Source organism: Petromyzon marinus, chromosome 36 (assembly GCF_048934315.1).
Source record: "Petromyzon marinus isolate PM22_M1 ecotype Great Lakes invasive population chromosome 36, UKy_Petmar_22M1.pri1.0, whole genome shotgun sequence".
Lineage (NCBI taxonomy): Eukaryota > Metazoa > Chordata > Hyperoartia > Petromyzontiformes > Petromyzontidae > Petromyzon > Petromyzon marinus.
Window position 1 is genome coordinate 5,104,169 of NC_133702.1, and position 23,891 is coordinate 5,128,059.

The window sequence follows — 23,891 nt, forward strand, 5'->3', positions numbered from 1 at the left end:
CGCAGATATCAGGGTGTCATTTCCACGTCATATTGTACAACGTTGCAGATTAAAAAAACCGGAAAGACACGCATTATATATCTCTGCCTCCTCTGATTCAGGCACACGACTGTGTTATCTGTTACATATTAAGGCTAAATTTACATTATGCATTTGCTTGTAGAGTACAGACCTTTGTCAATCCACGGCTGGTTGAGGACATCCCCCACGCCATGCATGTCGGGGGGTTATTTGACCATAAGGTGGTCAACTACGAGTTTATGAAGGCAGGGAGCACAGACAATGGGGTACAATAATGGGATTTGCTGCACTACCTTCCGTTGCTCACCCCGTAGCTCCATGTATTTGTATCCACGCATAAATTCAACGCATTCATCATCAAGATGACGTAACCATGAGGTGTAAAAATATCTCGCCCTTGCAATTCAATGAATTGTCACGATTCATGGTTGTGATTTGATGCATTAATAAGGATTTTCTTTAGTACTGCAGTGAATCCAACATGCTCTAGTGGTAGGAGGGATCACATTAAATGCAACATACAAATTGATAAAACATCGACTAACACGCAACTTTATACATTTAATGAGATTATTAATCTTATGTTCATCGACAAATTCCTTGTCAAGGCATGATCTATGCACTGCTAAATTAAGGCATCCCAAAGCCATCATCTCTTCTGACTACGTGTTACAACGATCGGTCTGGCACCTGCACACAAGCTAGTTTCACCACTCCATCTCGGCGGTGGACGCCCCCCACGGGCGCTTTCCCTCCTTTGACTGCGATTCCTTCGCGAGTTGACCACCAGCCACCACCATCCCGATTACATCACAACACGAGTCAATAACGACAGCCCCTTTAGGTTGTTGACTCGTGTTTGTACTGAACTAACCTCCGCATAGAGGTTAGTCAATTTAACACGTAGGCTTACGAGACCAATATTATTTATAAGCATTCATGAACCCCACCCCTTTTGGCCTTGGTACCTGAAGGGCTCACAAGTGACGACATCACATTTATCCCTCTATTTAAGAACGAAACACGAGGATTTCTTCACAAATCTGGCTGTCACCTGATGTTGCTAGATGTATTTACTGGAAAAACGTCGTACTCAAATTGTAAATGTTGTGGATTTACTCTGCAACACACCGGTGTGCTGTACTAGTAGAATTGGAATGTTCTGTTTACGTGACAAACCTTCCTAATGGGCTGTCTGGTGGTGGCGGGTTTAATGACACATTTTTATTTACGCGATCTCACCCAAAAAACCTCTATTATGAACGAACCTGCTTGTCAATTACGCACACTGCTAATGCAGGCGTATTGAAAGTGATTTACACTTTGTGGGGGTGTATCTTTTGTTCTATGATGACAAATGGTTCCCAAGCTGTGACCAGTTGCTTTATAGATTCCTGCACTGTACTTCAAGCCATACCACTGCACATGTAGCTGGGTGTGGCTCAAGGCCGACAGCACACGCGGTGTTGCGGGGAACGCGCGCTCCTCGCCGTGTCGAGCGGCGTGGGCCTGGGGAAGAACTAATGGTGCCACAGCCCCGTGCTGTGCACAGTTATGTGGGTGGCAGCAGTGTGGCGTGTCGAGCATTCAATCATCATCATCATCGGCCATGGTCTATCCACTGCAAGACGAAGGTCTCCGCAAGCCATCGCCACCACTCCACGGTCTAGCAATGCGACAAACCGTCTGGCTGCTGCACGCTGAGCAGATTTCATTCCTCCATTCCAATGTGGACACGGTCCTGGGGGTGTTCCCTCCTTGTGCTGCGGCCTCCGTCATTCGCTTTAAACATTGGCCATCATACTTTCCAGCAATGTGTTTCGCCCCAGGCCACTTCTCTCAATGGTCAATATGATTCTAGATTTGAAGCTGTCATGACTGCAAGGATTGACCCAAAGAGGGTCAATATGATGTCTATAACCTACATATATTCTCTTTAATCCACGTGACATGGATCCATGTGTTGTGGATTTTAAAAAAAATATGCCATTCAATGGCAAGGACATTTTGTACACATTTCACAAGTAGATCGTGTGAAGACGGACAGACTGCGTATATGGAAAAAGAAATCAGTGTCCATGATCAATTCAACTTTGGGGTCGATTCATCTTAGCCGACAGTTCAGAACCAATGTCAGAAACTCCACACTGCCATGCTGAAAAGCCAGTATCTCCAGACAGCCAGTGTAAAAATATATACCTTATAAATTGTGTGTAGAGCCAGAAAGGGAGAATAAAAACAATACATTTTGCTGAAAATCTAACTTACTCAACAAAAGACACTTCTGCTCCACCTCAATTCATAACAGAAAAATTAAATCTTTTAGGCGTTTTCTTAGAACGAGGTGCACGCACATCTGCGTCAAGCCCTGTTGGATGGGGAGGATTTATGGATTTCTGTGCACAAACCAGGCACAGATGTTGGAAGTAACTGATAAAGCATTGTGCAAAGATATATTTTTTTCCTGAAGTTCTGCCAGCCTAAAGAACAAACTCTAAAATATAAACACATGTGCCAACGACCCACATACACAGAGTTGGATACAGCATGACACCAAAAAGATACCTCCAAAGGAAACACAAACGATTACGTTCCACCGGCGCAGTTTAGTGCTCCGTTATATTTTTTATACTGTAATATTTATTACACTTGTTTACCCCGGGAAAAGCCTCACCGAGTCCCATGACTCTTTTTTCAGGAGGTTCCTGCCAGGATTTTACAGGAGGGAGCAATGCTTTCCATGTGTATTCCAAATGAGTAATATATGCAGGCCATTTTTTCAAATATGGGAAATTTGGATCATGATGCTGGCACACAATGGCCTACTCTTGAGAATGATATCACAGCACCACAGACAATCCAGTATGAAGCAGTATTAATATAACCATGAATAAACCACAATTACTGATCAGGGTGGTCAATGAATTCGAGCAACGAATCTCATGCAGCATGCAATGAACACAGCTAGGCCATGGCACACCCCCTTTAAAGGAGCATGGGGCAATGCTGATCTTCTGTGTACAGCTGTGAATCATTACTAGAGTTCCACTATCCTATGGTGGGGGCAAGTCTATCGACAAGACAATTACTGTTGACATCCCACAAAGTGGTAGTCATTTTGACCCCCGAGACAGAATGGCTGGTCAGCCTCAACCGATTATTGAACTCGCAACAATATATTGTGAGATGCTCACTAACCACTGGTCATTGTGACTGTAACAATATATATTTTTTACAAAATATGACATGTAAATGTAAAATATATTATACATGTTAAAACGTGGACTGTCGTGGATAGAAATAGACTGTAATGTAAAGGAATAGACCAGGTATCAGTTGACAAAAAGCATATTGTTAAAGTCTGTTGAAAGAAAAGGATTAAGGGCGTTGGCCAGATTTTTCGCTGCGTGTGCTTATGCTGCAATGTGTGTATTAAGATAGGTGCTGCTGTGGGTTATTAACTGTTTTCCAGCAGGCCCAATAAACACAAGTGTACTGAAGCAGAGGTTCATCTTGAGCATAAGACATGCATTAAGGTTCCTGTTTAATACCATTGTCAACGTCACAGTCAGTCAATTTTAGATCATGTGCACACATGCGCTCTTTGAGGGAACAGTAGTCAATTCCCCTCCCTTGTGTCGAAATCACAAGGGAATTTTAGCAGCTGTTACTTTACGTCCAGCAACGAAGCAATGGTGCCAACCGTAGTTGCTTGCACTGCTCCCTTATGCAATGCTGGGGCGGTATGTTGACTGTAACGTAGAGCGGAAGCTGCATTTGCACCCTGTCCACAAGGTAATTTTGTTGGGAGTCCAAAAATAACCAGTGTTGACATTTCAGCCGATAGGCTTTCAATAGCCTTCAATAGCCAACATCTACACAATATGCAGCATTTCATTGCTTGGCGTGTTTTGAATTCCCTTTTATTCCTGTTAACCGCCAAAAACGCTGATGAATACTGCACCACACAAGTGCCCAAGCACAAGTGCATCATCCCATTGGTATTGTCCAAAGCAATATCTTGACCCAATAAAGAAGCCAACATCAACAATAAAATAAAAATCTGCAGACGTACGAAATTAAATGTACTCCGGATAAAGGGGAACAAAAACCGTGCCACGCGCATACGAGAGAATGTGTGATTACACGGCACTATTTTCATAGACGTTTGGTTTGTTCACTGTGCATTAGTGGACGTTTCATTGTAATTCAAGGGTCAAAATTGTCCATGAACAGAGGGCGGGAGTAGTCGTGGAGGTAGGGGAGGTGGGGGGGGACACGAGAGCAAGCGGAATGCTAAGAGCAAAATGCTTGCCAGGGACTGTCGGCTCGTATTAGAAGCTTGGGGTTGACGAGTGGCAGGCAAGATAAATTATATATCAAGAGTGGTCCGATAGAGGAATCGTGGGGGGTGTGCACCAGCAGGAAAAAGATTTCACTTGGCAGGATTTGTATTGCTAACCTTTTCAGCACTGGGATGCGGCACACATGAAAATATATTTTAAAAAGTAGACGTTGATAAATCAAATGCATTGCAGGTACGAAACTGAAGTTACGTCTTAAATTATGTTTATGACTAAATAAAAATGCTTGATTAATTTTTATGCCTTCAGGTAGATTACACGAGATTGTAATTGCTCGACAAAAATCTCGACCTTTTGAACCAACAATTTAGCGTTATTCTTTTAAAAAATCCCTCATGATTTTCACTTTTAAATTAGAATCCTAACTTAAACCTCTTATAATTTACACAGGCTCAAAATAATAATAATAATAGCTTCTTACTGTAGAAACTTGGTAGGAAAGCTGCGGAGAATAATGCCTCTGCCTTCCCACAATTAACTTTGATTGGCAGAACCCAGCAGTACGAGGTTGTTCAGCTCAAATTCATCACACAGGCAAACGGATAAATTACACACCTGTTCATCAAATAGTTTTTGTTGATCAAGAAAGGATAACGCCACTGTTCAGAATGCCACTCGCTTCATTTTTATGGGAAACCCATGTGCCCTGACTACTAAAAGTCTTTACACAAAGCACATTATCTTCCAGATTAATTTGGCAGGAACACTGGAACATAATGGCTAGCTCTTTATGCCAACAAAGGTGACAAAAGGCTGCATTCCTGACGTGCCCAATGAAACACTAACCTTACAGACGAGGTCCATCCACCTCTGCTCAACGAGTGCTTGCTCCTTCTCCTCTGCTGCATTTGTCGTTTCGATCTCTCCCCATCTTTCTAACCGGATCCTCTCTTCCAAGTTACCAGGTAACAAGTAAAACTATAAACTGTTTAACACGTAGGCTTTCGCGACCAATATCATCCACGAGAGGTTTTTTGGGTTAGATCGCGTAAATATATTAGCGTCTCGTTAACACCCGTGCCAACAAGGACACTCAATTAATTTTGATAATGCTGAAGTTTCGTGAAAAAACTAGCTACTACTGGCCAAGAAATTGAAATAAATAAATAAAAACTTTTACCGTTCGGATAGCTACCGCCTAAGTGCTGCGTGGAAGCGAATAATCAAATAATACATTATTTAAATCCATGCCTACAAAGGGCAGCGTACTTCATTAGGCATTACTGTTGGTAGGGCTATTTTAATAAACACAATAGACAGGAAGAACAAGTTCAAAGGGCTCACAATGCACATGCTTAATGTACGTGGTCTCAGTAATCCCCCCCCCCACATTGCGCAAGAGCGCAGGAGCATGGTCACCACATCTACGCCTCTATGTAAGGAACGAAACAGGTGGACTTCTCCACAAATATGGCTGTCGCCTGATGAAGCTAGTTGTAATTACTGGCGAAACGTCGTACTCAGATTGTAAATGTTGTGGCTTGGCTCTCCAACACACCGGCGTACTCTGCTAGTGACGAATTGGCACGTTCTGTTTACGTGACAAACCTTACTAGTTGGTTGTGTCGGGTGGTGGTGGGTTTAACGACACATTTATATATTTACACGATCTAACCCAAAAAACCTCTATTATGGAAAACTATGAACTACTGGGTGTTTCAAAAAGATGAATCCCAATTTCAAAGCAGTATATTTCACGATGGCAAACATGTTACAATTAGACAAACAATCACAAACGGTTTAATGAGTTATCAAGTTTTACTAACCATTTTATAAATGCTCAATGTGTCCTCCACCTGCTGTACGGACAACATCGAGACGATAGTTGAATTCGTCCCACACGCCTCTCAAAGTGTCTTCTTCCACTGAAGTCACCACTGCCGCGATTCTGTTTTTGAGGTAATCCAGATTAGTCGCTAATGGTGGCACAAAAACATGGTCGCAGGGTGTGATGTCTGGGGATCGTGGGGGCCAAGAGTGTAGCGCCAAGTCTTGGGGTCCAGTGCAACCTATCCAGCGTTGGGTCAGTGTGTCATTTAGAAAACGTTGAACCTGCAGGTGCCAATGTGGGCGGTGCTCCATCTTGCTGAAAAATGAAGTCATTGGAATCTTCATCAAGTTGTAAAAAGGGCCATTGCTGCAGCATATCGAGATACGCTTGCCCCGTAATTGTATTTCCCTCGAAAAAGAAAGGGCCATAAACCTTTCTTTGAGAAACAGCACAAAACACGTTCACTTTCAATGAATTACACTCATGCTCTACAGTTTCGTGTGGATTCTCTAATCCCCATATGCGCACATTGTGACGGTTAACTTTACCGCTTAGATGAAACGTTGCTTCATCACTAAAAATCAAACGCGGTAAGAAGCTGTCGTCGTCCTTGTTCTGTAACATCACATCTCAAAATTTTTCACGCTTTCCTTTGTCACCTGCACGAAGAGTATGTACCATTTGCAACCGGTATGGCCTCATGATTAAAAGTCGCCTTAACACACGCCAGACAGCCGTATGAGGGATTGAAAGTTCTCGGCTGGCACGAGTGGCTTTGCGTGGTCGCCCTGTGCTCTTCCCCTTACATAAACAGCCTGGTTCCTCAAACTGTCGGTACCAACAACGAATGCTCTTTGACACTGACGGATCAATGCCAAAACGCTGTTGAAACGCATGCTGCAACGAAATTACGGATTCAGTCTTGCTGAACTGCAGAACACAAAACGCCTTGTGTTGCGGGGTCGAAATCTTGCGAATGGCCGAGGCTAGGGGCTGTTTGTGCGCTGGGAGAGGGATCGAGCGGTAATCATTCTCTCTATGCCCCGCCCTTTCAAGCGGTAAGAGTTTCATTCATGGGCGGTTCGTGGTTGCAGAGATAGTGATTTCAAATCGGGTCCATCTTTTTGAAACACCCTGTATATAAAAAAACAATAAACTATTTTTATTTCACCAGATAAGGCCTACTAAACTATATAGCTATTTTTCATTAGCGACCTGGCCACAAATTATAGTTCAACAAAGTGGCTTATCAGGTGGAAATTTATAGCAGCCAAATACTCTAAACGTATGTTTCTAAATGTGGAGGGAAAACCCGGAGGATCCGCAAAAAAAATCAACGTGACCACGGGGAGAAAATGCTCTAAATATACAGGCGTTAGGGTCAGGATCGCACCCACGACCTCCTGCATACCAGGCGAAGCAGTTAACATCTCGTCACCGTGGCACTCCATGACCCACAGAGCATGGGGAGACCCTTATCCAGCATTGGATTGACCAAAGGGCTGCACATGTACACAAGTGAATGTCTCCCCATTCATGATCTTTTCCGCTGTTCAAATGACACTGTCGTCATGTAACCCCCTACTTATCTTTTTAGTTGCCTTTTTCCACAACATGGATCTCTCCCCCACTCCTATACAGCATCTTCAGATGACATTTCATTTATAAGTAATATTAATTACTATTGTTTTGGACTATATTTGTGTATTCCGTATCTTCCGAGATCATCACATCAGCCGATCTCATAAGCTAAGCGGTCTTGAGCCTGGTGAGTGCTCAACTGGGTGAGTGCTCGACTGGGTGAGTCACCATGAATGTCACAGGCTGTTGCAGAGCTATGCTGCAGGCAGCACAAGAAAAGTGCAGCAACCTCAATCGTAGAACTGTACGTCTATGGATCCACGTGTCTTCACAACCAGTATTTACCAACGTGAAGTTAAAAAAACACCTCCATGACCCACGTAGCATGGGGAGACCCTTACACAAGGGCTGCACATGTACACAAGTTGGGTATACATTTAAAAACAAAAAGCCACAATATAATGCACCTGCTGACACCACATCATAGAATGTTTGTTTCTTTGGAGAAGCAGCCACTTGAAAGATATCAAACTCCCTGCAGTAGAGGACCAATGAGCTTAGCGGTCATTGCTGCTACCCTCATCCACTCTCTCAAACGCCCCACCAACAGGACCGATGTTCCCAGGGTGTTAATTTCCAATACTGTGAACAATAGCGGCTGACTTTGCGCTTGGATGTGTGTATTAGGCATGAGATAACATTCATGTGCCTGCCTTCACACTGTATTCTCCATCACGCTTATCTACACACGTCAGTGGTATTCCACTACAAAACATTACATGTAGGGAAACCCTCTGAATATGTATTCATGTTGATTATTAAACTTATGATACATGCACAAAATGGCATGCGTAAGAATGTACTTTATTTTATTCGTACATGTTGTACGTGGGGTGGAAGGTGCCGCAGTGGTAAAAATACTGGCCTATAAACCCACCCATCAACAGAAGTTTGCATCCGAGCCATGGCTAACAACGAGCCGGGAATTGCTAATCTTTAAGATGTAAAGAAGAATCCTGTGGATGGCGAGATTGACAAAGAAACAACAGCAGTTGGTGAATATATGACCCAGTCATGGGCACTTCCCCTTCGCTCAACTGCGCTGATAAGCATGGTGACTGACGTGGCATAGGGAGGAATTTTTTAACAGTGAAAAAACAAAGGATTGCCAAACTATTATTGTTATAATTGTATGTTACAATGGTATTCTTTTAATTGGTGCATTGTCTGTTACGACATGGATGTGTGTGTCCATCTGTACGTCTTCCTGAATTTTGATGGCTCTCAGTGATGTCAGTTAAAGAAAAAAGACGATCAATTTGAAGTTATTGTAATGTCCTGACCAACTGGACATTTGTAAAAAAAAATAGCGTTATAGCTCATCAGATTCCTCCAGTATAAATACATTCTGATTCTGGACTTCAAACAAGGAAACGGACAAAGACAATGGAACAAAGGCTAAAGGGTGCACAAAGAAGCATGCAGAGATACATATTTGAAATTATAGTGCAGGTTTCCCTATATTTATGCAGGTTTGGATTGCACGATTTCTTGTATATGTGGCTGGCTAACCTATATCTACCCAATGATCACTAAATGCGGTTTGAATCCACTCATATGCGGTCGAACATGGGGTAACATTGCGTGTACTGTATGCGCGACTCGGCAGGCAGCCGTCTTGTGCGGGGCATTGTGGGTTTTGGCGACTGTGCGCAGTCTATGCTACGCGATTTCGCTTTGTGCGCCCCTTTATTTTTGGAATGCATCTACCGCATAACGCAAGGCAAACCTATAGTGGGACAGAAAAAAAGAACACGGCTTATGAGAATATTGAAAAAATCCTATTATTTTTATTTTTTTCTATTATTATTAACGTTTAATAATCCAACATGGAGCAGTCAATACACATGCTGCCCGTGGGTCAATACGCATGCTGAATGGGATGAAGGCTTCGTCTTAAGCACTTGATTAGCCTGGCTGTACCACCACGGTGCGCCCCGCACCGCTATCTGTAGGAGACGGCGCTGTCAATCTACATCAGCCTGAAAATTGACATCTAAAGCCCCGACCGGCTGATGTACCGATCACGGTGGTGTGTAGCCTAGCAACAACGGTGGTGTGCGGCAGACATAGCTGTGTGCCGGGCGGCTCAGCCGGTTTAACACACGCTGGAGATAAAAAAAAAACAGGAGCCGTCTCCCGGTGCGCAGTGAGAATCTTTGGGATAAAGCATGAATAGTTTTCTTTTCCAAGTGGGGGTTCAACGGCATTTACATTTTAAAAAAAAGATAGAAAATGAGTGAAAATCCTGTTCAATAAATATTCCGAATGTGCGTCCCTTTTGTCAATACGCTACTGGATCCCGCGTGCAGCAATAGACACACACAAACCCCACCCATTGCTTCCCAGAATTGTGCCTGCGCATAAGCTATGGTGAATATGCGCTATAGAATTAAGGCATTACACACACTTGCAGTTTATATTTATGAGAATGCACGTGCAATTCCATAGTCAGTCCACTGCTGGAAGACAGATCCTCCCCATGCCATGCAAGTCACGGGGGTCTTTTGACCATGCTGGTGAGGAGTGCAGGTTGGTAATGGTGGGGATCAAAGACGTGGGAGCATAGATGCATAGTACAATAATTTATTTTGCATAACTACTTTCTGCTACCTACCAGGTAGCCCCACTGCTCTATGGCAGGCAACCTGTGTTGTGCATGGTGGTTACTCATCCAAGCATTGTACAGGCTCGCAACTGCTTAGCTTCTGGGGTCTGACGAGTTCAGGCGCATTCTGGATAATCGGGTCATAGGCGTCCATTCCAAATAAATACCAGCACGTGACCAATTGCATTTCATTACACATTACTCATCACAAATGTATGCCATTGATCAAAACCTATGGATGTGCACGAAACCTCGTGTCACACGTGGTCGATAGCAGTGGCATGGCGATACACCTTTGGACGTACATTCCAACCCTGCTTTAGTTAAGCCATGCTGCTGTCTGCCTCCTGACACTTAATAAATGCAACCTTCAAATTTTAAAGAAGCGGCACTTAACAGAAGCGGAACTACAAGCTCAGCACTGCCTTTATGCCACGAGTTCTAAGCCAATTATTTAGCACTGTGAAATAATGACTCACACCTAACCCTCCGTGTTAACTCTCTCGTTGCTAAGCAACCTTGGAAATGTATGCATTTTGATTGAAACCATATCATATTCATACACCCAGCTATTCATAATTATCAGCCATGAACTATCCACTGCTGCATGGAGGCCTCCCCCCTCCAAGCCGTCGCCATCTCTCATGGTCACGTGATTTGCCAATTAATTTAGCACCTGCACTTGAACGGATTTCAACACGCCATCTCCATGCTGGATATCCTCTTGGGCTCGTTCGCTACTTTGACTGCCATTGTAGCATTAATCTCAATCACTGGCCACCATCCCTTCCAAGCATATGTCCTGCCCAAGCCTAGTTACTTTCATAAGCAGGCAATATGATGTCTCTAACTTGCATATATTCTCTAATCCATGTATTGCTCCTTCTGTCAGTGTAATATCCAAGTATACACCTCTCCATGTTAATTTGTGCATTCTCAGCCTTCTATTCAATTTTTACAATATCAGCATGCTACTGAAATATAAATGGCATAGATGCTATAAAAGCAATTATCATGCACCTTAATACACTTATTATTGTACTTGGTTACCTAAAAATGTCTCCCCAAATCTCAAACATTTTTGGGATGGTCCTGTCAAGGTTTTGCAGTAGGGGCAATGCTGTTACAAGTAATTACAATTGAGTAATCTGCAGGTAACCTGAGCATTGGGACATTTTGCCAACATTGGTTACAGCGCATGTTTTGTGATGTGCAAGAATCAATTTAACTGATGTATTAGAGGCATTGATACATGCCCAATATGCTGGCATTTTGAATAAGCATTTATTGCCTTATATTGACACATGCATGTGTGTGAATAAACAGCATTATTTATTTTAATATCTCAGATTTTGCAGCCAATTTCTAAGTGCGATGTATTTAACCTTTCTGGTGAATATCACCTTTAAGACACAACCTCAGTCAGTTATCTTGAATGTATTATTGTGAAATGCACACAATCAAGAGCTTTAAGAGTCCCAAAAACCAAAACAGACTGTGCCAAATGTACAAAGCCACCATTGCTCCTGGCCTCAGTCAAATATGATTTAACAAAGGCTTGGAAGCCAGAGAGAACATCAAAGGGCCTGGTGCGTATATCCTGAAACCCAAGGCTACACAACACGCACGTTTCTCTTACGACGCAGACAACTGTGGCTATTCATGGTGTGCATCACAAACCAGGCTAATCGCTATGTTCCCCCGAATGGACAAAAACCCCATAGTCCTCGTGATCAATTTAATTTGCCTTCCGTCATGAGCCACCAACCCCATCTGCAGCTTTGTTTATATGATGAAAAAAATACTGAAAATTAACCTCCACAAGAAGATTAACTATGCCAGTGAAAAATACAAGCCAGATAATGTTCAAGAGAGCTCTTCAAGGTGACAAAAGCCTCAATAATAATTAATAACCAGAAAAATCATTCATAAAATCTCTTTATCAACTGTTACAATAAAAAAGACATGTATATTGAAATATCTAAATTTATTTAATCGTTTCAAGCAAGTTAACTATAAATTAAACTTTTTTTTATTTCACTAGGTAAGGCCCACTGATGAGATATGTAGCGTTTTCAGAAGTGACCTGGCCACAAATGATAGCTCCACGAAGTGGCTTGTCATGTGGAAATGTATTGCAGCCAAATACTCGAAAGGCATGTTTCGAAAGGCATGTTTCTAAACATGTTTAAAACATTTAGTGATACTAAATACATGAGCTCGAAGTATGGTGAAACCACCTCCATGACTGAAAATTGTGGCAAGATCTTTTAAAATAACCAGTAAGTACGTTGGTGGGCAGTGTTGTTTTTACATGTTTTTTTTTCATACATTTATCTTAAAGTAAATCTTGCTTTTCTGCAATGTGTTCAAATTAATGTTTCTCAGTAGCATCTGTTTACGCTACAAGACACTTCTACAAAGTCTCATCAGCAAGGTGAAGTCTGTAAAACCAATACCACTGGGTGTCACGTCATCGGGGGCAGATATCCCACAAGTGAAAAAATGTTTTTTGTTCTCTAGGTTCATTTTTCGAAACATTTTTTTCCCAGCACATTTAGCCCGGTCTATGGCCAAATCACCCAGGCCTCTTACCAAAGCATTCAATCTTATCAGATTTCAGAAGCCAAGCGGGCTTGAGTGTCAATATTGCCTGAACGGGTGACCCCACCATACACACAATAGGCTGCTGAGGGGTTATGTTGTGAGAAACAAGATGGCAGCGTAGCAAAAGTGATGTTGTACTGTACTACACTCTCACATCTATGCTCCCCACCTTGGCCTCCCCACACCTTGTTGGGAGGCTAACATCAAGCAGTGACTTGACAAAAAAGGGGCTGCATATACATTCTTATACAATTAAACTGCAAGCATGTAACACCTCAACCGAGTACAATACGAACTTTGAGCACGGCTTATGTGCAGGCAATGCAATTCTGGGAAGCGGTTTGTAGCTCTTGCCACACACATGGCACTGCGGAAACAACACAACCCGCTGTATTTCACCATGTGGGCTGGCATAACGCGCACGGCTGCCCGCTGTTCGGAAGCAGGCGCGAGGATGCCACAGTCAGTAATGCTGGAAGCTCTGGCGGCAAGAGACCGGCCAAATTTGTGCACAGTGTGTCACTTGACTCATACTGTACATATAACTTACATGATTTACTCAAAAAATTTGAATAAACAAAGAGGGCTTTTGGTCTCGAGACAGCATGTTTGTTCCAAGGTTTTTTTTTGTAGTCCATGGCTAGCATCTAAATAGTTCACAAGAACTACTAAAAAACTAATGGAAATTGATTCACGTGTCAATTCAATGTAGGTGTACAGCTCTTTTGTCAACTCGCAGCTGTATAAGGACCTCACTACACCGTGCAGGTCGTGGGGGTTATTGGACCACAATTTTCCAATTTGATTCGTGTGGATGAGCTAAGTCGAGGAGCATAAATATTGGGGGCAAAGTACGGTACAACAATGGAATTTGTTGCACTGCCCTCTGCTGACAATGTAGCTACGCAGCAGATTACAACACTTATTTTATGGATGGTGGTTTCCCATTCAACCAGTGCCGGCTCATTCGTGGGTTTCTTCCAAAATCTGTCGAAATCGGGTGCATTATGGGTGATTGGGTCACAGGCAACCATTCAAAATAAGCATATATCAAATATATATTTTTTATTTCAAATGACCATATCAACTTATCTATTCACCACTAAATCAGTGCCAGAAATGTTTAAGCACATGCTGTTTTTCTACAAAATTAATGTTTAGCCTCATTGCTAATAATTAGTGAGGATTGATGATGTGACATGGGAAAATGTATTTATTTTAAATGGTTGTACGAGTACGGCAGCGATAGTACGTTTTTGAGACTTCATTCTTTTTGGGCATCCTATGGCTGCTGTGTCACATGGGCCAGGCGTGTCCCATCAATGAAACTGGAAACACATTTTTTCAGCACTCTGCAGAGTTTAAAGTGCATCAGTTCTCAGAGCACAGAAAGGTCACTGCAACGATTATTTTTCCAACCGCCAACAGTAAACGTGGCACCCATAAATGGCCATTCTTCAGACTGGCACACTGAATTCAGGCTCCTGACCCACAGGTGTAGCGGACATTTTCCATTTATTAACTTCGGAAGGAAGCTGTTAGCTGGAAACACTGACCAGAGCACAACGTCCTGGTGAATTAGAGCAGCAGCATCCCCTTGTCCAAATCAGCAACTGCTGGTTCATATTTTGGCGTCACAAAGGGTGCATTTACACATGGATTTAAGTATTGTTGAATATAATTTTTTGGGGTAATTTCTTGCTGTGTTTACACAGGAGCAAATAATAGGTTGAGTGTTGATGGGAAAGACAAATTGCTTGCACTTGTTTCATCAGTTCCCTAGCAGTGATGCACTACACTGTACTAGTAGAATGCTAATGTTTATAATGCATACATAAGTCATATTTGACTTACATAAACATTCAGAAAATTAGAGGATAGTTCATAAGAAAAAATAACATTATATTTCCATTCAAAAGTGGTACTTATTCTACAGTACGTTGCCTCAATATGTATAGCCATGTCCACAAAAATGTAAGATATGTCCGGGCCCCACAGTGACGAGATGCTAACTCCCTTGCCTGGTATGCAGGAGGGCGTGGGTTCAATCCCAACCCTGATGCTTGTATATTTGGAGTTTGTATGTTCTTCCCCGTGGTCACGTTGCTTATTATATCAAGGTCCCCCGGTTTTTCCCTCCATATTTAAAACATGCGTTTAGAGTATTTGGCTACTATAAATTTCCACATAAGCTAGTTCATTGAGTGATCATTTATGCCCAGGTCGCATCTGAAAAAGAGCTATATAGCTCAGTTGGTCTAACCTAGTAAAATAAAAATAGCATTGTTTTTTTCACAGTCGTCAAATAAAATGCAGGCCTTGGATGTAATTTTATTTGTTCAAAATATCACATCTCACAAAGTTTTCTAGGGACTTAAAAACATTGTAAACATACATAATTCTAAATGCGTATGCATAACTGTAGCGCATCAGAAATTTCTGCAAAACAGCAAACAGTGTAAGCGCTGTACACCAATTAACAGAAATAACTATTCAGGAAGAAATTACGATGGTATTTATTAAAATGTTTTCGATTGCAGACCTTACTTTCTATGAAAAGGTCCTTTATATTTACTTAAATCTTGGAAATTAAAACAAGGCCTTCAGTTGTTAAGCACTTATTTTTCTAAATGTCTGCCAAATTGATATCTAAATAAAAATATAAACCTCTAATTAGGGTGTGACTTTCTAACAACAACAAAACAAATCCAACATGCCAAATAAACTACCGACCAGCATCCGTTAATTTATCATCTTGCTGTATATAACGTTCGGTGCCTTTTAAGTCACCACCTCTGCATGCACTGGAACTCCGCACTGAATGTACCCCAGTGTATGTTCTAAAGACCTGGGCTGCATTTTCTGAAATTCTGACGGTTACTCGCCAACTTGAGGGCATGCACGGAAACAACAGCATAGGTAGGGACCCACCACTTTGCCAAATCAGTTTGTTTGCCCAGTCTAACAGCTGACCACACGTCTGGGCACAGAGTCTGTGGGTGACCCACTGTGGTATACGAAGTGCTGAGGTGCAATGACATTGTAAGCCAAAATTGAGCTTAAGTGGAAAATATCGTACAATATTACAGGAAGGAATAAGGAACTGCTGAGTTTCCATTAGATCTTTGCATAACCTTGTAGAAAAACATTACCAGGTTTTTTTTCCCTAATTTTCTCACGCCAAAAACTTTAGTGATAGTTTTGATGTTATCTGTTATGCGCTTTTCCAAACAACCGATTATCCAAACCAAGAGGGCATATCTCCTAACAGGCTTACATAAATTAAGGGTCAAACGTGCAGTTTGAAATAGAAAAATAAATAAGTCAATACTGCAATTACCAGCAGCAGTGAGTAAATACATCATTCTGGGCTGGTCCGGAGTTAGATGGCTCTCCTTTATCAGTGTCAAAGCAACCTTTTCATGCCAAGATGCAGCCCATTAGGCAGTGACTACGATGCCCACACACACAATCGCCAGCCACTCCGTGCCACATCTCAGAAGCACCTTTTCACCTATACAACTCTTTCTTCATCTTTACCACCAAGGTCTTCATTAAATAGATACATGAACATATTGTCATAGGTAGTACTGTAGGTTATGACTACGGTATTAACACACTGATTAAAATATGGTTAGACGACAATAGAGGTCGTCAATAAGTGTCATGGTAGCAAAGTGGTTATTACACTTTACTACAAATCCTGATATTGGATTCCAGGCCACGGCTAACATCAGTGATGAGTGATATGTAAATTGGTTCTGGACAACACCATAACTTCACCAACCACCACTGACGAGTGTGGTGAAGTATGGTCACAGTATGCCCATGACGATGAAGCATAAGGTCTCCATATAAATTGTTGCATATCCTATATGCAACAATTTATATGCAAAACAGTATAAATGCAGTAGAAGCATTTCCCTATACATATTCCACTTGGAATTATAGGCATTCCACCATTTTCTTTATCACTGTAAGTGTAGTGCAAGCTTGGAATTACTGGACATTGAGAGAGAGAAAGAGGAACACGTGGATTAGAGAACACAAGCAAGTCAGAAACATCATATTGGCAATTTAAAAAAGTATATGTTTAGGCTGGACACGCCGCCAAAATGGATAACGACTAAACTAACGTTGAAGTTTCAGCCAAAGGGTAGCACACACCCAAAAGGATATCAATCACAGAGGTGGAGAGATTAAATCAGTTCATGTGCACAAACTCGATGGACTGTCATCAACCCATACGGTTTACCCGTATTCTTGTATGGCGAAATTGAGTTCAGGTCCATACGGCATACAGCCGTTTCAACACGGGCAACATTTTGTCAATTTGTTTGTGTTTCTCCATTGCGATGGGACTTTGTAAGATAAACGTTGAGATTTACAAGGGCACGTAGTGACCAATAAGGTCTGAATTGGTCTGTAATAAAGTAGGCATTGATAATGGGGTTGACAGGTATGCAAGACTGTGAGAGATGGCAACGGTTCAACAGAAGATAGATCATGGCTGATGATGGGGAATGCATTGAACGAAGGTCTCTGTTTATAGCGTATGCTCTCCACTATACTGGATTGGACTGCGAATTTTGAAACACGAGCTTAAAACACTGAAATCTACAGATGCTCCCTCTTACTTATTTGCTTAACTCCTCTTCTTAAAGAATAATAAACCCGGCTGTGTTTTTTTTTAAACGTCCGTCAGCAAGCAACGGCACGCATAGTGGGTCCCATTCATACCAGATCTGCATTATGGCAGACAACACTCTGCACCCATACATTAGCATTCCGCACACAATTGCTTTAACAAACCAAATGTTTCTACGCATGAGCGATAAATGCGTGGCATGTTGATCGCCAGCACAACGCCACAATCCAAATGTATTAATCGCCGTACCTTTCATGCACCAAAATGCCATTAGCAACACAAATGTGTAAATTAGTCTTTTGTTTGGCAAGAGAGAATCGTCACATTTTCTGCAGTTTTATGAGGACATTCAGCCACATATTTCGTTTAAAGCCCTCTTAGGTTACAAATACAGTGAACACTTGCCCATTGTTAAGTGACCAGGTAAATGCAATAAAGATCCATTTAAATCCTACGCATTGTCAATGGCCTCTACCAAGGACATAAATGCTTTGAAACGTTGGACCCAATTAATGGATTACGACATTTTATATATTTCTAAAACACAAAAGACTGCGGATACTTACGGTCGATATAGGTAAAGTGAGTGTACATTTAACCCTGTTATGTGTTTAATAACTGTTACTTAAGCAGGAAAGCACACTTTCAACGTGACCTCGGTTAGGACCTAATAGCCCTTATCAAAGGATGCAAAAGGCATTCACTCAACTATCGAGGGACCACACACACTAGACATTATATTGCATGTAAACATATATACAGTATATCCATGCAAATACATACTTACAACAGATTAAAAATGCGGGGATTATTTGACCATACTTCACCACGCTGATCGCGGTTGAAGGCAGGAAGCACAGACATGGGGGGGGGGGCATGTAAGTTGAGTACAACCATGGATTATTGTTGGAGTGTCCATCTCCCCTGCTGTCTCCACTACTTTGTCCCAAAGTGTGGCCACGTCGTACGTGTTTTAACACTGTAGATGCTTTGTGCATATGAACTAATATTGAGCTTAGACAAAACCGTAACATCGTCCCTAACCCCATCTCTGTCAAGTTTCACTTCACATATTGAATCACTTATTGGAAAATCATGGCTGTGAACGTTTCGTGAGATCATATGGGATGACAAACGCTGTAGAGCAACCTCTCTAAATGTATTCATTCCTTGACTTGTAAATACGTAGCTGGTTTAGCTCGAGGGTTAATGTTATAGAGCAATGACCTTGTGCAATCTGTGAAATGTAAAAACTTTTAAGTTGAGCTTTTGCAGTTTGGTCTTGCAGATACTATCAACGTCATGACAGATCACATATACCGTGGTTAACACCGATTATATATAAAACCTTGATATTTACGATTGTGTTCCACGTTTTTTTTTAAATCTTAAGAAATATCTCAAACTTTGATATGTAGTTCAAACTAATTTGGTCGGCATGCCTTACTTAACGTGTCTATCTTGCTTAAAGCGACATCCTATCAATTAAGTCTCACATGCTCATAAAGTTCACGATTTACATACACAAAGATCCCTGTATAACCTTGACAGACTGGAGGGGCAAGTGCTGTTAGCGAGCACCTATTATGGCCGGCAGGGCACACACAAGCGGCTAGGTGGCCAGCACCACGCCCGGCCGCGTTTGTCTCCCCCCGTGGCGATGGTTTACTACACACCGCACCAGGTACTCATTTGACGCCGAGTCGCCCTAGTGGGAGGCCCCAGGACCAGTTCAGATAATCGTCACTGGCGGTGTTGCTGGTAGGAGCAGGAATCGAACCAGGATCGCTGCGTTTCGTAGCACAACGCGCTCACCGCTACTACACTACGGCTCCCCCACATTCAAAGATCCCCCATATAGCCTTAACAGACTGTAGGGGCAAGTGCTGTTAGCGAGCACCTATGAAGGCCGGTAACGGTACACCAGGGGGTGGGTGGGTGGCCAGCAACCTCGCCCGACCGCCTTTGTCTCCCTAGTGGCAATGTTTACACACCGCACCAGGTAGTCATTTGAGGCTGAGTCGACCTAGGGGAGGCCCGGGACCATCGGTGTTGGCCGGGTTCATAGCGCAGCGCGATAACCGCTACGCTACCGCTCCCCACCACATTACACACAGATGCACAAACAACAGTAAGCGCACAAGACATTGATTGAAACGTGGATGGCAAAAGCTTAACAAGAAACGTGCGTGCAAGGAGTCCGAACTGTGCGTTACCTTTGACTTGCGTCTCAAAGTCTGCCATGATGTCCTTTTCCTTCTTAAATTTCGGCGCCGAAGTCATCGTTGCTGTGTGATGGTGGTGGTGGGGGGCCCTCGCTTGGCTTCTTCTCTCCTACTATCCTACGAAACTTCACCGGGCACCTTTCGCGAAACGTCGCCCTTCTTTCTCGTATTCTTCTACATGTAAGATTGTACGAGTGTGTTGTGCGTGAGTGTGTTGTGCGGGTTCCCAAGTGTGTGTGTGTGCACAGAACGCGTGCTTTTGAAGCGTCCTCCACTTTTTAAGATGTCGCGAGACTTTTGCTGGGCTCGCTGGCTCCCCCTTTTCCACCTCTTCTTTCTTTTTTTTGTGCACGCCGAGCGCGTTGTTGCCAAGTCTGACCCGCTTTGCTTCGCTTGCCGCACGCCCCTTTCGTCCGGGGAAACGGAGTAAGAAATAAAGAAATAACTCTAAATAAAATAAACACAAAAGAAGGGGAGGGTGACGACGACGACGGCGAGGAGCTTTCGATGTGGAGTGTCCCAGCCCCCCCTAGAGCTCGAATAGGGATTACTCGGAAATCGAGTCCTTGAACCAAGCGATGATGATGATGCTGTTGATGAACATTACGTGATTAAAGGCGCTCCCCGAGTGTGAATAATGTGTTATTATTGAGACGTGTTTCTCGTTCGACGTGGTTCTTATGTGCTGTGTGGACTGTAGTATAATATATGCGTGGTGGCTGCGTGTTATTATCCCCGTGGTATTGTGGTTTTGAGCGTGAATGGTATCGTCAGCGTGTCTCGTGTGTATCTAGCACGTACGTATGGGCAGCATTGTCTGTGTATTATGTATAGCCAGCGTATGTTAACGAGTCCGTATAGCTTGTATAGTATAGTCACTATAGACTGTATGTAGTTACTGTAGACTGTTAGTGCGTGAATATACGAGTCTGTGTACTACCCCACTATATATTGTGTGTATACTGCAGTATATGTATATTATAATGTATAGATAGTATGGTATGTGCACTGCAGTATCTAGGTGTAATGTGAACTACGAATTGTATCTCTGGCAATGCTTATATCATGTGGGTTAGGTCTGCTATAGTATGTATACAGGATGTGTGTATACTGTAGTGTTGTGAGGGTCTCTACACTATTGCGAGTACTGTAGCCTATAGTGTACTTGTAAATGTGGACTATCAGGTATGTAGAATATTTAGTATGGGTGTAGAATGTTAGTGTAGTGTCTTTAGTGTTTGGAAGTTGTATAGCGTGCGTGTGTAATGTGGAAGCTGAAATGCGTATAAGTAATTAGCATGTGCGTATTGTGTAATGTTTACTATGTATATGCGAATACCAGTGTTAAATTGTGAAAACTGTGTATAATGCACTGTAGTGTACTTTATTAAATGTATGTCCTATAGTCCACGTGTAATATTGTACGCTATGTGCGCATGCTATTTTTCAGTATGCGTGCACGTGTGTATATTTGTATACTATCGTGGGAATAGCGTGTACTATAGTGGTAGGTATAGCGAGTGTGTATGTTGTACTACAGTGGGTACAGCGAGTTGTGTATGTTGTACTACAGTGTGTATGTTGTACTACAGTGGGTACAGCGAGTGTGTATGTTGTACTACAGTGGGTACAGCGAGTTGTGTATGTTGTACTACAGTGTGTATGTTGTACTACAGTGTGTATGTTGTACTACAGTGTGTATGTTGCACTACAGTGTGTATGTTGTACTACAGTGTGTATGTTGTACTCAGCACTGGACCCCGCATCTCGTCCCGCCGCCGCCTCCTCCTCCTCTACCACCGCCGAGGGCTCTCGCTTATCCCGCTGCCTGTGCCGCCTCACAGAGAGGAGACGACGATGACGACGAAGCGGATGATGGAAGAAAGAAGAGCAGAGACGATGAAGAGAGATAACGTGAGAGGATGAGCTAACCCAGAGGCGGCGGCTCAGCCGCAGCGGAGCCCCTCAGCGTCGCCAGGCGGACATCGCAACGGGGCCCCGCGTGGCATGCCGGGACACGTGGGGGGGGGGGGGGAACGACTCAAGTGAAAGTGAACGAATTAAATTATGAACGACTCGAATTAATGAAAGTGAATGAATGGTACTATTATTGGCGATATAATTACCGTTGTTAAGTAGAGGGGGGGTTGGGAGGGGGGTATGACTGCCAAAGGAGTAGGTGGGGAAAATGAATAAGGGGGAATGACTTGAGAAGATTGTAGATGAGAGGGAATGAGTTGGTGTGAGGGAATTGATGAGAGGGAATGAGTTGATGTGAGGGAATTGATGAGGGATTGAGTTGATGAGAGGGAATGAGTTGGTGTGAGGGAATTGATGAGGGAATGAGTTGGTGTGAGGGAATTGATGAGAGGGATTGAGTTGATGAGAAGGGAATGAGTTGGTGTGAGGGAATTGATGAGAAGGATTGAGTTGATGAGAGTGAATGAGTTGGTGTGAGAGAATTGATGAGGGAATGAGTTGGTGTGAGGGAATTGATGAGGGATTGAGTTGATGTGAGGGAATGAGTTGGTGTGAGGGAATTGATGAGGATTGAGTTGATGAGAGTGAATGAGTTGGTGTGAGGGAAATGATGAGAGGGATTGAGTTGATGAGAGGGAATGAGTTGGTGTGAGGGAATTGATGAGAGGGAATGAGTTGGTGTGAGGGAATTGATGAGAGGGATTGATTGGATGTGAGGGAATGAGTTGGTGTGAGAGAATTGATGAGGGAATGAGTTGATGTGAGGGAATTGATGAGGGATTGAGTTGATGTGAGGGAATGAGTTGGTGTGAGGGAATTGATGAGGATTGAGTTGATGAGAGTGAATGAGTTGGTGTGAGGGAAATGATGAGAGGGATTGAGTTGATGAGAGGGAATGAGTTGGTGTGAGGGAATTGATGAGAGGGATTGAGTTGATGAGAGGGAATGAGTTGGTGTGAGGGAATTGATGAGAGGGAATGAGTTGGTGTGAGGGAATTGATGAGAGGGAATGAGTTGGTGTGAGGGAATTGATGAGAGGGAATGAGTTGGTGTGAGGGAATTGATGAGAGGGAATGAGTTGGTGTGAGGGAATTGATGAGAGGGATTGAGTTGATGAGAGTGAATGAGTTGGTGTGAGGGAATTGATGAGAGGGAATGAGTTGGTGTGAGGGAATTGATGAGAGGGAATGAGTTGGTGTGAGGGAATTGATGAGAGGGAATGAGTTGGTGTGAGGGAATTGATGAGAGGGATTGAGTTGATGAGAGGGAATGAGTTGGTGTGAGGGAATTGATGAGAGGGATTGAGTTGATGAGAGTGAATGAGTTGGTGTGAGGGAATTGATGAGAGGGAATGAGTTGGTGTGAGGGAATTGATGAGAGGGATTGAGTTGATGAGAGGGAATGAGTTGGTGTGAGGGAATTGATGAGAGGGAATGAGTTGGTGTGAGGGAATTGATGAGAGGGATTGAGTTGATGAGAGGGAATGAGTTGGTGTGAGGGAATTGATGAGAGGGATTGAGTTGATGAGAGGGAATGAGTTGGTGTGAGGGAATTGATGAGAATTGAGTTGATGAGAGTGAATGAGTTGGTGTGAGGGAAATGATGAGAGGGATTGAGTTGATGAGAGGGAATGAGTTGGTGTGAGGGAATTGATGAGAGGGAATGAGTTGGTGTGAGGGAAATGATGAGAGGGATTGATTGGATGTGAGGGAATGAGTTGGTGTGAGGGAATTGATGAGGATTGAGTTGATGAGAGTGAATGAGTTGGTGTGAGGGAAATGATGAGAGGGATTGAGTTGATGAGAGGGAATGAGTTGGTGTGAGGGAATTGATGAGAGGGAATGAGTTGGTGTGAGGGAATTGATGAGAGGGAATGAGTTGGTGTGAGGGAATTGATGAGAGGGATTGAGTTGATGAGAGTGAATGAGTTGGTGTGAGGGAATTGATGAGAGGGAATGAGTTGGTGTGAGGGAATTGATGAGAGGGATTGAGTTGATGAGAGGGAATGAGTTGGTGTGAGGGAATT

General features: G+C 42.9%; 1 protein-coding gene across 3 annotated transcripts in view; it reads right to left on the bottom strand.

Moving 5' to 3' along the window:
• Positions 1–21,524, bottom strand: part of SRGAP3 (SLIT-ROBO Rho GTPase activating protein 3) — an 83,695-nt gene extending 62,171 nt beyond the window's left edge. For all 3 annotated transcript variants that reach the window (XM_032966632.2, XM_032966631.2, XM_076072055.1), the window contains exon 1: positions 19,877–21,524. In XM_032966632.2, the coding sequence (XP_032822523.1) occupies positions 19,877–19,943 (67 nt within the window). In that variant the 5' untranslated portion in view covers positions 19,944–21,524. The remainder of the gene's footprint in view (positions 1–19,876) is intronic.
• Between the last annotated feature and the right edge of the window lie 2,367 nt (positions 21,525–23,891).